Source organism: Camelina sativa, chromosome 17, assembly GCF_000633955.1.
Source record: "Camelina sativa cultivar DH55 chromosome 17, Cs, whole genome shotgun sequence".
Classification (NCBI taxonomy): domain Eukaryota; kingdom Viridiplantae; phylum Streptophyta; class Magnoliopsida; order Brassicales; family Brassicaceae; genus Camelina; species Camelina sativa.
Window position 1 is genome coordinate 12,901,535 of NC_025701.1, and position 14,660 is coordinate 12,916,194.

General features: G+C 41.1%; 1 protein-coding gene across 1 annotated transcript; it reads left to right on the forward strand.

The window, feature by feature from the left end:
- Positions 528-2,496, forward strand: LOC104756955 (3-ketoacyl-CoA synthase 5-like). The gene is made up of 2 exons (XM_010479623.2): positions 528-1,619; positions 1,812-2,496. Exons 1-2 carry the CDS (start codon positions 590-592, stop codon positions 2,258-2,260), a joined length of 1,479 nt encoding a protein of 492 aa, XP_010477925.1. The 5' UTR covers positions 528-589; the 3' UTR covers positions 2,261-2,496.

Sequence of the window (14,660 nt, forward strand, 5' to 3'; positions counted from 1 at the left end):
AAAAAAAAAAAAAAAAAAAAAATCGTTATGCTAATTTTCTTTGTTAACATTAAATATGTGTGGTGGTGGTGGTATTACATCTTAAACATGAAAACGCCAATAAACCAATATTACTGATCAACATCCACTGTTATGTACATTATGTATTAAAACTTTTTCTACTGTTAAATTTTGGTAACCTTTGAACTTATTACAAAACCGAACATGCACGTAAGCTACTGAGTCACACATCGTCTCTAGCTTTTTCTCTCCTTTTAGTTTTTTACGTATTCTTTCTAGGCTCGATGAGATGAATTAAAAGAGCAAAGGTGGGTAAAAGTCTTTACCGCCCATAATCATTTGCTCCATAAATGACGTTTGTCTGGCTACAACTGGAACAAAAGAAAAAAAAAAAAAAAGCAAAATTAAATAGAAAGACGAAGCGAGAGAAAAAGAGCGTTGAGGGGCATGAGAGTTTGAGTCCTAACATTAACTCCTCTCATCTGTCCAACTTTCCTCTGTTTCTACTTTATATTACAACCCTGTTCTCTCTTTCCTGTCTCCCTCCAAACCTCATCATAGCTATACCAAGAAGAGTACTCTTTCCAAAATGTCTGATATCTCGAGCTCCGTGAAGCTTAAATATGTAAAACTCGGTTACCAATACCTAGTCAACCACTTCCTCACTCTCCTTTTGATTCCATTCATAGCAACCGTCGCCATTGAGCTTCTCCGAATGGGTTCCCAAGAGATTTTCACTGTCTTGTACTCATTCCACTTCGAGGTTCTTCATATCCTTTGTTCCTCTTTCCTTATCATCTTCGTTTCAACCGTTTACTTCATGTCCAAGCCACGCACCGTCTACCTTGTAGACTACTCTTGCTACAAGCCTCCCGTCACGTGCCGTGTCCCGTTCTCTTCGTTCATGGAACACTCTCGCCTCATCCTCAAAGACAATCCCAAGAGCGTCGAGTTCCAAATGAGAATCCTCGAGCGGTCAGGTCTAGGGGAAGAGACTTGTCTCCCTCCAGCTATTCATTACCTCCCTCCAGCTCCAACCATGGAAGCCGCAAGAAACGAGGCCCAAATGGTTATCTTCACCGCCATGGAAGATCTCTTCAAGAAAACAGGTCTCAAACCAAAAGACATCGACATCCTCATTGTTAACTGCTCTTTATTCTCACCAACGCCTTCTCTCTCCGCTATGATTATCAATAAGTACAAGCTCAGAAGTAACATCAAAAGCTATAACCTTTCTGGTATGGGATGCAGTGCCGGCCTTATCTCCGTTGATGTAGCCCGTGACCTGTTACAAGTCCATCCTAACTCCAACGCAGTCATAATTAGCACTGAGATCATTACTCCTAATTACTACAAGGGTAATGAGAGAGCCATGTTGCTCCCAAATTGCCTATTCCGCATGGGAGGCGCCGCCGTTCTTCTCTCTAACCGCAGATCCGACAGGTGGCGAGCTAAGTACAAGCTCTGTCACCTTGTCAGGACTCACCAGGGTGCTGATGACAAGGCGTACTACTGTGTTATGGAGGAGGAAGATAAGGAAGGTAACGTTGGGATCAACTTGTCTAAAGATCTTATGACAATCGCCGGAGAAGCCTTGAAGGCTAACATCACTACCATAGGTAACTAACAATACTATATCGTATAACTTAATTTATTCTATATATGAATCATGACCCTAATGCTTGGATTAGTTCAAACTTCAAACTCAATGCGTTTACATGAAAGATAAAATATAAAATCATTTTAGTTTTAAATAAAATATTTTTACAAAATGTTAAACGTAATGGGAAGAAAAATTTTCTTAACTATAGGTCCTCTGGTTCTACCCGCATCGGAGCAGCTTCTCTTCCTCTCATCTCTTATTGGACGTAAGATCTTCAATCCAAAGTGGAAGCCGTACATACCAGACTTCAAGCAGGCCTTCGAGCATTTCTGCATCCACGCAGGAGGAAGAGCAGTGATCGACGAGCTTCAAAAGAGTCTGCAGCTGTCAGGAGAACACGTGGAAGCTTCGAGGATGACACTACATAGGTTTGGAAACACGTCTTCGTCTTCATTGTGGTATGAGCTTAGCTACATTGAGGCTCAAGGGAGGATGAAGAGAAGCGATAGGGTTTGGCAGATCGCATTCGGAAGTGGATTCAAGTGTAACTCCGCTGTGTGGAAATGTATCCGTACGATCAAGACACCAACGGATGGACCATGGTCGGATTGTATCGAACGATACCCTGTCTTTATCCCTGAAGTTGTCAAACTATGAATATAAATAGTTTATAAAAAGGTATCGGAAAACAGAGAAAACAAAAAAAGCAAAAAGATACGACGAATCAATTCATATCTGCGTTTACTTTTTCATTTTGAGAGTTTTTTTAATTTGTTTTTCTTTTTAGTTTTCAATGATGTGAGTTGTGAATTGTGATTTATCAAATACTACGATTTTATTGTGGTGACAAAGACTATGAAACAAACGGAACAGAGGAAGCAGATTTTAAAGTATTTGGAGTTGTCACAAAATATAAAAAGTGTCTTTGAGATTGACCAACAAGGGATTTGTAATAAATATGGGTGTAGCGAGGCCATGTGGTCATACAGTTGACATAATTGAAAGCTTACTTAAATCCTAGTTGACTTTACGACACGAGAATTCTGATGAAAACCTTAAAAGTGAATCGTTTTCTAGTTTAACTCTGTTTTGGTTTTGATCATATCCCTATTTTTTTTTCTTTTTTCTTACAAACTTGTGACTGTGTGTGGTACACGAATGCAACAGGTTAAATGAGCTCAATCCTAAAAAAAATACTACTACATCACATTCAAATTTAAGTCATAGAATCCAAACTAGAAGAACGAAAACTGAAAGTGGAGAACTTTTAAGTCAGGAGTACCCATCTTCAGGTTAGGCAAATTTTTACTACACAAATAATAAACGTCTAATTTGTAAGTTTAGACCTTTATTTCATTTGTTTTCAATTAAAAAAAAAAACTTTATGAGCAGCAATTTCGCTGCCTATGTAGGTTAGCACCGCCAGAAAAATTGGTTCTCGGCTACAAACCCTCTGTTATGAAACCCTTTCTAAGGCTACTCTATGAAAATATTAACTGCTCTAAAATGGGGCGGTATTGCACATGTAAGCCACAAAGTTACGTGTATATTTTAGTTATGCTAAATTAGCATTGCTAATCCATTCCCTATATGACTGTATACTTACATCGTATCATTAGTTCAATGTAGAGCTAATACAATTTCTCCAACATTCTTCTTTTTTTCTCCACCAACTCTCATTATTTGATGGAAAGCAAAACTGGCATATTAAATTAGTCCATTATTCTAGGACAGACATGAACTAACATGGAATTGTTTTCCCTAAAAAACGTTGAATGAAACTTGTGGGAAGGCGTAAGAGAAATACAGTGTCAGTCTCACACCATAATTTAGAGTGGGATAGGCAACTTGCAACAGGCTTCGGCGGTTCTTTAAATTTTGTAATAACTAAAAAGCAGCAATTTGTTGTTACGTATCCTGTACGTAGTCGTAGTCTATGCATGTGGTTCATGCTTTTACTCTCTCTACCCAATGCTTTTATTTTAGTTTCTGCAGCTGCTTATTACCCCATGCCCATTCCTATATGAATCTGGTGAATAAATTTATCGAAAACTTTGGATGGAAGGTAATCCGTGAAATCTAACGGTGACGTACGTACAACTATTTTTTTCTTTCTAAAACTTCGTATTTTTAAAGTTCGGTAAATTTCAATGAATCGAATACAAACAAACAAAGAAAATTTTTTGAAAAAAATCTGAAGGTTATACGAATACAACTCACATAACTAAATTTGACCGGGAAATCAAAAGAGACGGTTTAAAGTGAAAAAAAATGAATTTCTTTATTCATAATGAACGACTTAGAGATTCCAAGAAATTGACCCGCTTGAGTGATTTGCAAGTTAGGTTTCTCTAGAATAAACTTGAGCCAAGGATTTTTGTGTGTCTTCCAAAGTGTCGTTGCTACAAGAAAACAGACAAATAGCGACTGCACTATTAGTCACTATTTAGTCGCTAAACAGTGTGTTACGACTCAATAGTGACTAAAACCAGTAGTCGTGAATCTAGATTCGCTAAAATAAATAGTTGTAAAATTAGTCGCTAAATAGCGACTATATTACGACTATTTTGCATAGTCGTAAATTTAGTCACAATGTAGTCACCAAATTAGTCATAATGTAGTCACCAAATTTAGTGACTAATTGATGACTAATTTATGATTATGTATTTAAATAATATTGTATTTATACAGTATTATATATATATATATATATTCTATTCTAATAATAATTTATTTATTTTTAAATATATACATATATAAGTTATTGAATAATGGTTTGTTTTTGGAATGAATTGATATTAAAAATAAAAAATACTATATTTATTATTATGAAACCATGATATAAAAAAAACTGTATTACAAAATAAACCTAAAAACATAATTTAAAATAAGAATACATCATACTACTAAAGAAAGAAAGTAAATATTGGAGGTATCTAAGGGAAAATACAGAAAAATCAAGGGTTAATGGCTGAGCTTGAAGCGAGGGAAAAGGAGGTTGCTTTGCTTTCCCCATATGAGAAGCCTTTTTGCTTTCGAGATGAATGTTAAAGATTTTAACCTGAAGCAAACTGCAGAGACCGAGAGAAGGAGAAAGGAAGCTGAGCTGATGGAAGCATCTCTTAAGGAACATAAGGCGAGGGAGAATGAGCTCAAGTTGCTTAATGACACCATTAGAGAGAAATCAGCTGAACTAGAGAAGAAAGAAGTTTGCTTACATATACCTAAACTGGATTTAACAAACACAAACGAGGGAGAATGAGCTCAGGCTGCTTACATATACCTTGAAGCGAGGGAGAATGAGCTCAGGTTGCTCATGCATGTATACCTCCTAAACTGGATTTAACAAAACCAAACAACTTTGGTTAACAACTTTGAGTCGATATGATCACATGAATTCTCTTATGAAGTGGATTCCCTTGGACTAGGCTCAAGCAAATATACCTTAGCCTTGGAGTGCCCAACGTGAGAAGGATGAAATAGAAATTGCCTATTCATGTTACTGACTTCAATAGTGTCCATGTCAATCTGTAACACAAGGGAATCCTAACTGTTAGATGCAAAAATTGATCTATGTAGCTTCTTGATAGGTTGAATACAAAGAAGGGTGCTGCATTGGTTTAAACATGAAAGCCACTTGAGCATGGTGACCATGAGCATCCTTGCAACGAGCAGACAAAAGAACATGACCTCGCAGGTCCAACAACAAGATTCATATATTAGCTCGGAACCAAATAAATATAGGCTCAAATCTATGATTCTACTCACCTTAACATAAACATCACTGAACACAAATCAAGCAATATAGCTATAATTAAACCTAATTATATATTTGATGAATAGAAAAATAGAGAAGAATAAGAAGAAGAATTTGCACATGCGCGAGCAAGTAATCAATTTTTAACTCATTTGAACCCTAAAATATATCTGAAAATTTGGAAGGTAAGGAAAAAATAACAGAGAGCACCTTTCCGGTGGCGCAACCGAAGCCGCCAAATTCAGAGCGGTCAGCATCGTATTGACGAGCTTCGCTCTCGGTGTCATAAGGGGAAGCTGAACTTCGGCTAGCATCAAGTAATTGGGTTCGTTCTCGGAAGTAGTCTTATATTTTGGGTGAATGATTTATAATTTAATCTGTATATGAATTAGAAAGGTTTTAAATTTAAGGTTAAGGGTTTTGGAGCTAAGAGCCTGTTATTGGAGAGTTGATTTCTAAATCCATATGGAATTGTAACTTCTAAAAATCAAAACACATGGATTTTGAAATAACATGTTTTATCCTTGGATTTGAATTCTTCTATTTTACACTTTCAAATCCATCCATTTAAAACATAATGTGGATTTTGAAATCCAAAAACAAATCGTTAAATGAATAACATGGGATTTTAATAAGTATTTGTAAATCATAGAACCAATAACACATAATTTTGATAAGTATTTTAAAATCAATGGTTGAATAACACCTGATTTTTGTTTAGTTTTCCAGATCCATTAAAATCATAGAACCAATAACCCTCTTGGGTTTGGGGTTAAGTTTTGATAAAAATATAGGATTTGGAAAACTATAGTTTTTTGGGGTTAAGTTTGGGAAAATTAGTTTTTCTTTATATAGCTATTAAAGCTTTGCTTTATGTATATACTAGATTAGGCCTGCGTATTAACGTGGATATAAGAAAAATATTTAAAATTTGAAGTTGTATTTAAAAAATTAATTTTATTTTATTTGATTTTTTAAAACCGGATTTATAGTTCACACACTCCATCTTGCAATACAATTTTTTTTTTGTATTTTACATGATAATAAAATTAGATTTTAATTCTATGCACTCAATCCCAATGAGTTACATTTATAATTTTCATATCAAGAAAAATGTGCATTATATCAAATTTCTATCTTACTTAATATTTTAAAAAAACTAAAAATTAATAAAACATAATTCTCAAAAAAAAAAAAAACTGAAAACTATCTTTGTCTCATATTAAAAAAAGTAACAACATCTTAAATATATTTATTTCATATTTTGAGATCTCATATGTAATAATTTTACTACTTATCCAACAAATTTTAAATAAATCCATACTAACATAATCAAAAATTCAAAGACATTATCATGAAAAAATTATTTGTTTATGTAAAGGTGAATATCTACAATAATTTTACTTTTATGATTAATAATTGACAGTATAATTTATTTAATTATAGTATTATAGTAATTAATTATATAATTTTATTAATTCTTTTTTTTATAGAATTAGTAATTTAAAATTAGAATTTGTATTATTTTTTATATACATATATGAACTATTGAAACGACCCGACCCGTTTTTTCTAAAATAATAAATATAATATAATAAATAAACTACAACTAGTGGTCCCATACCCACTAGGCACCTAAGCACAATTACAACCAACAGCGGAATAACAATACCAATATCCAATAAATATAATAATTAATATTCATAACATAACCAATATCCAAATAACCAAGCATCAGAAAACATGGAACCAGCAACCTAGCAATGTTTCTAATGACTCAACTCTAACAACCTAGCAATGCCAGACAACATCCAATCAAGTCCTTAGAACATCCTCCTCTTCATTGCATGGATTCTACGATCACATTTTGCCTTTACCTGCACCACAAACACACATTGCAATGCATGAGTAATTAATAAACACTCAGTAAGGCAATCCTCCCATCTACTGGGCTATACAAACAATCAATAGAGTCATCTCTAACCATCAAACAACAATAAACAATCAGCAATAACAAACCAGGACTCTGCATCGACCGACACCAACATGCATCAACCCACACCAACTGGGGATGCATTGACCGACACATGGTTTGCGTCGATCGATGATCGATACACTTGCATCGAGCAACACTCGCACTGCATCGACCGACGCATGCTCGACATAACACGAAAACCCTAGAGTTTTACGCGCCGTCCTCGCACTTGCATCGACCGATGCAAGATATGCATCGACCGATGCAATGTCGAGCATCGTGTTTTCCCCGAAGCTTCTCGCCGGATCTTCGTTCCTACAACCACAAAACTCGATCCCAAGCCACAAGAAAGCTTCCTAACGTCCCAAATAACAATCTAACACGTCTAACAACACCCAACAAGCAGATAAGAGAGTTCTCTAGCTTAGATAAGCCATAGTCCTGCACTTACCTTTGCCACAGAAGAAATCCGACCAAAACACAGGAAGAAAACGTTCCTAGGACGCTCCTAAACCGATCCCAGCTACAGATCTCTACAGAAACAGCCCCCAACTCCAAGAAATCACCAAGAACACTCAAGAACACCAAGAACTCTTCTCTTTCTCTTCTTTTCTCTCAAAAACGGCTCAACTCGCCGAATGAGACAAAAAGTCGACTTAAGGGTTTTCCCTAACCCAAAACGCAGCGTTTAACTTAAGTCAAAACGCAGAAAAATTGAACCTGCATCGACCGATGCACCAAACCGGGATTTCGGTTCACGGATGTTACAATTCTCCCCCACCAATCTAGATTTGTCCTCGAATCTCGAACAACCGTCAGCCAAGGGCTCCCGTGCAACCGTCTCCACGGCCCACACTCCTCCGACCAATATACAGAAGGTCACCTCTAGAAGATAGATTCACGCTCCAGGCGTCATTTGCTCTCGACTTTTGGACTTTCCTTTACTCATAGGCCTAAACCTTGAGTTTTTATTGGCTCCTCATCAGACCTAAGTCTGCATGCCATAATGTTGGCTCCTCATCGAGCCTAAACCCGCATGCCATAATATATAAGGAAAATCCAATACTCGTCTCTCGGGTTGCCACCCTACAACGCGCCCCCCGGATCGTCATCCGATGTCGATATACCAACCATACTCCCAAGCCACAAAGTCTTAGAATATGGCAGTACTAGGAGAACCTAAGTCCCCCAAGCGTCGCGAGCAAACAATTCTGAACACGTCTGAGTCCTATCCCTATCCAGGTTTTCTTCCCGTGGCTCTCGTAAAGCATCTCAATGTCCTACCAACCACATATCCCCTCACTGGAATACCTCATGACCACACAAGGATCATATACATGCCACAAGGGCCACACAAAATGTCCTAAACAGGACCACCACCAAGGCCAAACAATCTGTCCTAAACAGGACAGCCACAAAGACCAAACAAATGTCCTAAATAGGACCGTCACAAAGACCATCTGTCCCGAAGGACCGTCACAAAGACCATCTATCCCGAAGGACCGTCACAAAGACCATCTGNACAAAACTTTCCATTTTAGAACTTTCCACATTTGAAAAATTTCCACTTTTAGAAACTTCTATTTCAGGAAACTTTCCTTCAAACCAGCACACTCTCAAAGGACTCTCATCAAAAAAATCTTCTTCTTCTGAAGTTTCTTGATCCTCCTCCCGAGAACCCTCACTGGTCTTGTCTCCAAAATCATGTTAGGCTGAAGATCTTCAGAAATCTTAACCAACAACCGATCATCCTCACGGAGACACTTCTGCAACATCGACACATGAAAAACCTTGTGGAACGCACGCATAACCACAGGCAACTCCAGCCTATATGCCACCAGTCCCACCCGCTCAATCACTCTGAACGGACCCATAAACCTCGGACTCAACTTAGTCTCTGTCAATGACCTGTTCGTACCCCGCAACATGGCCATCTTGAGGTACACTCTGTCTCTTACCTGAAACTCAAGATCTCTCCTCCTCCTATCAGCATAACTCCTCTGCCTATCCTGAGCCTCCTTCATGTTCAGCTTGAGAACCTGAATCTTCTCTGAGGTCTCCTGAATTAAAATCTGCCCCGAACATGCTCCTCTCCCCCACCTGAGTCCAGCATAACGGTGTAAGGCATGGTCTCCCATACAAAGTCTCATAAGGAGCCATCTTAATACTCGCCTGATAGCTGTTGTTGTAAGCAAACTCTACCAGGTTCAAGTGATCTGCCCAATGGCCATCCCAATCCAACACACTAATCCTCAGCAAATCCTCCAGCGTCAAGTTCGTCCTCTCTGACTGTCCATCTGTCTGGGGATGATAAGATGTACTCATATGTACCTTATGCCCATCTCTACCTGAAATGCCTTCCAGAACACCGAAGTGAACTTAGAATCCCTATCAGATACGATACTCGCTGGCACCCCATGCGATCTGACTATCTCTCTCACATACTTCTTAGCCAAGACCGCTGCTCCATCAGTCTTCTTAATGGCCAGAAAATGTGCTGACTTATTCAACCGGTCCACAATGACCCAAATAGCATCGAAAGTCCGTGACACTGGCAATCCTACCACGAAATCCATCGTGATCATATCCCACTTCCACTCAGGAATGGGTAGACTCTTCAGTAACCTGCCAGGAACCTGATGCTCAGCCTTCACTAGCTGACACTCATCGCACCTCACGACCCAACTAGCTACATCCCTCTTCATCCCGACCCAGTGATAGTACCTCTTGAGATCACGGTACATCTTAGTCACTCCTAGATGAATAGAAAACTTGCTCGCATGAGCCTCTCTCAGGATCTCCTGCCTCAACTCCTCATCCTTGGGCACACAAACCCGACCGTGCACCAAGATAGTTCCATTATCGGAGACATGATACTCTGAATCAACCTTGGAGGCATTCACTAGCCCCAAATCCTTCTCATGAGCCAACTGCACCCTACTCAGAAGATCTGCTCTATCAACCGCCTCCAAACCCAACGGTTCCTGTGAAACAGCACACAACCTCAAAGCACTGATCTCTTCAACCATAGACTCCATCTCCTGCTCTTGAGCCGAAGCTACCCTCTTCCGACTCAGAGTGTCTGCAACCGTGTTAGCCTTACCAGGGTGATAGGCTATCTCTAAATCATAGTCTGCCACTTGCTCCATCCACCGCCTCTGCCTCAAGTTCAGCTCGGGCTGAGTGATTATATACTTCAGACTCTATTGATCTGTAAACACCTGCACCTTTGCACCATAAAGATAAGATCTCCAAANTCATCGCACCTCACGACCCAACTAGCTACATCCCTCTTCATCCCGACCCAGTGATAGTACCTCTTGAGATCACGGTACATCTTAGTCACTCCTAGATGAATAGAAAACTTGCTCGCATGAGCCTCTCTCAGGATCTCCTGCCTCAACTCCTCATCCTTGGGCACACAAACCCGACCGTGCACCAAGATAGTTCCATTATCGGAGACATGATACTCTGAATCAACCTTGGAGGCATTCACTAGCCCCAAATCCTTCTCATGAGCCAACTGCACCCTACTCAGAAGATCTGCTCTATCAACCGCCTCCAAACCCAACGGTTCCTGTGAAACAGCACACAACCTCAAAGCACTGATCTCTTCAACCATAGACTCCATCTCCTGCTCTTGAGCCGAAGCTACCCTCTTCCGACTCAGAGTGTCTGCAACCGTGTTAGCCTTACCAGGGTGATAGGCTATCTCTAAATCATAGTCTGCCACTTGCTCCATCCACCGCCTCTGCCTCAAGTTCAGCTCGGGCTGAGTGATTATATACTTCAGACTCTATTGATCTGTAAACACCTGCACCTTTGCACCATAAAGATAAGATCTCCAAATCTTCAGGGCAAAAACTACAGCAGCCATCTCCAAATCATGAGTAGGATAGTTGCCCTCATGCTTCCGCAACTGCCGCAAAGCGTAGGCAATCACCATCCCATGCTGCATCAACACACACCCCCAAACCAACTCTAGATGCATCAGTATAAACCACATAGGGTTCTTCCTGCTCCGGCAAAAGCCAACACTGGCGTAGTAGTCGACATCTCCTTAAGGCTTGCAAAGCCCTCCTCACACTCTGTGACCAAACAAAAGAAACATGCTTCCCTGTCAACTAAGTTATCGGGCATGCCCTACTCGCAAAGCCCTGCACAAATCTCCTGTAGAAACCTGTCAAACCAAGGAACTCATGAAACCCATACCTCGTCCTTCTTCTTGACGAACACCGACGCTCCCCACAGNTCAACCATAGACTCCATCTCCTGCTCTTGAGCCGAAGCTACCCTCTTCCGACTCAGAGTGTCTGCAACCGTGTTAGCCTTACCAGGGTGATAGGCTATCTCTAAATCATAGTCTGCCACTTGCTCCATCCACCGCCTCTGCCTCAAGTTCAGCTCGGGCTGAGTGATTATATACTTCAGACTCTATTGATCTGTAAACACCTGCACCTTTGCACCATAAAGATAAGATCTCCAAATCTTCAGGGCAAAAACTACAGCAGCCATCTCCAAATCATGAGTAGGATAGTTGCCCTCATGCTTCCGCAACTGCCGCAAAGCGTAGGCAATCACCATCCCATGCTGCATCAACACACACCCCCAAACCAACTCTAGATGCATCAGTATAAACCACATAGGGTTCTTCCTGCTCCGGCAAAAGCCAACACTGGCGTAGTAGTCGACATCTCCTTAAGGCTTGCAAAGCCCTCCTCACACTCTGTGACCAAACAAAAGAAACATGCTTCCCTGTCAACTAAGTTATCGGGCATGCCCTACTCGCAAAGCCCTGCACAAATCTCCTGTAGAAACCTGTCAAACCAAGGAACTCATGAAACCCATACCTCGTCCTTCTTCTTGACGAACACCGACGCTCCCCACAGTGAAGTGATAAGACAAAAGAGTCCCCTGCTCAACAAATCCTCTAGCTGCGTCTTCAGCTCTATTAAGCAAATAATCAAGTATGCCGACAACAACTCACCGCCACTTGAAAATCAACCTTCTTGTTCGTCCATGAATCTCTTGTACCTTGCCTCTTAGGGAAACTTCCACAAGATAGCTTATTCGAAAAATGACTTTTCCACTTGGCAATCCTCCACAGAGAATCATCAATACGAGCGTAACAAAACAAACAAGTACCATATGTTCGCATATTCTGATTCTCCGCATCAGATGCTTTGCAAGCCGCCAACTCAACCTACTTGACTTGTTTTCCCCCAGCAAGCTTACCAAAACCTTTAATCTTGCAACCTTGTCCATCTCCAATGAACTCCATCCACCCTCATCGCAACGATTAGTTTATCCTGCCATATAGGCTTCTCGTAAATCTTATGTACCTGGCAACCATGCCCTTGTTGGCTCATACCTACGGCCGCTCCCCTTCCCGGGACTCCAGCACCACCGGCCACATGATCCTGGTGCATCAGCCACACATTCATGACCGCACCTGATGTGATCGGAGGACGGGGTTGCGGTTTGGACGGATGAAGTGCTCTCGGGCCGAGAGAGCTAGAAGAGATTTTCCTCGGACAAGGCTCGGTGATTCGAGTCTAGAGAGGAAACAAACGAGGGAAACGAGAGATGAGAGAAAACAAACGAGCGGATTGGAAGATTGTCTCTCGGTCGCGGCTTCTGTCAGTGATCGAGCGGTCTCGGTCGCGTCACGGTACAGACGGAAGTGGGACGAGCGTTGCCAATGAATAACTCGACTTGGCAATCTCTGGGAAAGATGGTCGGATGGGAGAACGTCTCGGTAAGAAACTCGACTCGATCGGTTCTCAAAGAAATGGTCGGATGGGACGCAGCGTACGGATGGACGACGGACGCTGCGGATAGAAAGGCGGATCGATTCGACGACACACGGGAGATGGCACGGCCCGTGATACGGTCGGACTATGGGATTATGAACCTGGTTCGTTAATCTCCTAGAGTTTCTCAAGAGCCAAGTCTCAGACTTGGGCTAAGGAGAGAGGTGAGACAAGAAACAAAGATTCTCTCTTTGGGAATGTTAATTCTTATTCAAGTCTACCTTTATAAATGAGGGTTTAGGCCTTTATATAGGGAGGCTTACATAAGGGAACACTTAACCCTAGAAAACGTGGCCATGATCTAAACCACACACATGGCCAAAAAGCAAAAGCAAAAGTAAATCAAAGCAAAGACCAATCCAACGGTCATAGAAGGTTCAAGAAGAAATTCAAAAGAAAGGAAGGGCAAGAAATAGGATGGCCACATCATTGGCTGGACGCGGTGATAAGATCTTCACTTCTTTGGCCCCTAAGCATGTCAATGAATGTTTCCAAGTCATGAGGCAAGTGGGAATGAAGTGGAGATGCACTAGAGTTCGGTGCCTCGTTAAAACCTCTTCGGTAAACCCATTGGGACAAACCCGAAGTAGGAAAAAGAGTACAGCTCCATCTAATGGCTTAGAGGTGTCTTCACACTAGCGTGATGGTGAAGACACGCGAATCAAGCTTCCCAAAGCTGGTCGCAACTCAAGGCTCTTCAATGGTGATGCTAGCCATGAGCTCTTGGTGTAAAGGTTGGAGCTTGGTTTGAAATGTCCATTAGGTGACTTGTCTTCCTCCTCCTTGATGATCCTTGGAGACTCGTTGGTGCCGCACAATACTAGTAAGGCCGGCCTCAAGTTGTCCCGAGTGGTGTCTGAGTGGCCGAGTGGTGTCCGAAAGGTATCTGGGTCCGGCTCAACCGTCCTGGACACATGACCGATCTCGTGATCACATCAGCACCGGTCATAAAATCGTGGCCCACCGGCCAACACAACTAAAATTTAAGATTAAACCACCATCAATTCTCGAGGTCTACATCCCGTCATTATGTTTATTCTCACGTCCTAGGCATTGCTTGTTCCCAACTCTTCCATCCTTAGGTCGCAACCTTCGAGCCATACCGATATCACTCTCAGACCAGCGTCTTCGAGTTATACCGTCTCACTCTTGGACTACAATCCTCAAGATCTCGGTATCAGGGGAACTACTCATCCCCTCAGGGAAACATCATCCCCTCTGCCACTCTCGGAGCCCTCAGCCCCTCGAGCTATCAGTATTCAGGGGAATCACCATCTCCTCAGGAGCAACAATCCTTAACAATTATAAACATCTCTCGACAATAAAGTACCTCTTGTGGTCCGAGTATAACATTGCAATGTCACACCTGCCCACTCAACTTCTAATATCCAACTGGATTAACCACCAAGCTGCAAAAATATATGCTCCAACTGTATATATCCACCTATCCGCCTCTCTAGGCTCGATACCTCTTGAGAATAATCTTAAACCGGTCATCTACAACTGCTCATC

Excerpts from the sequence above, each read along its gene's own strand:
- LOC104756955 (XM_010479623.2), top strand. The coding sequence starts at position 590 with ATGTCTGATATCTCGAGCTCCGTGAAGCTTAAATATGTAAAACTCGGT. Across the intron at positions 1,620-1,811 it reads GGCTAACATCACTACCATAG|GTCCTCTGGTTCTACCCGCA; the intron begins GTAACTAACAAT and ends TCTTAACTATAG.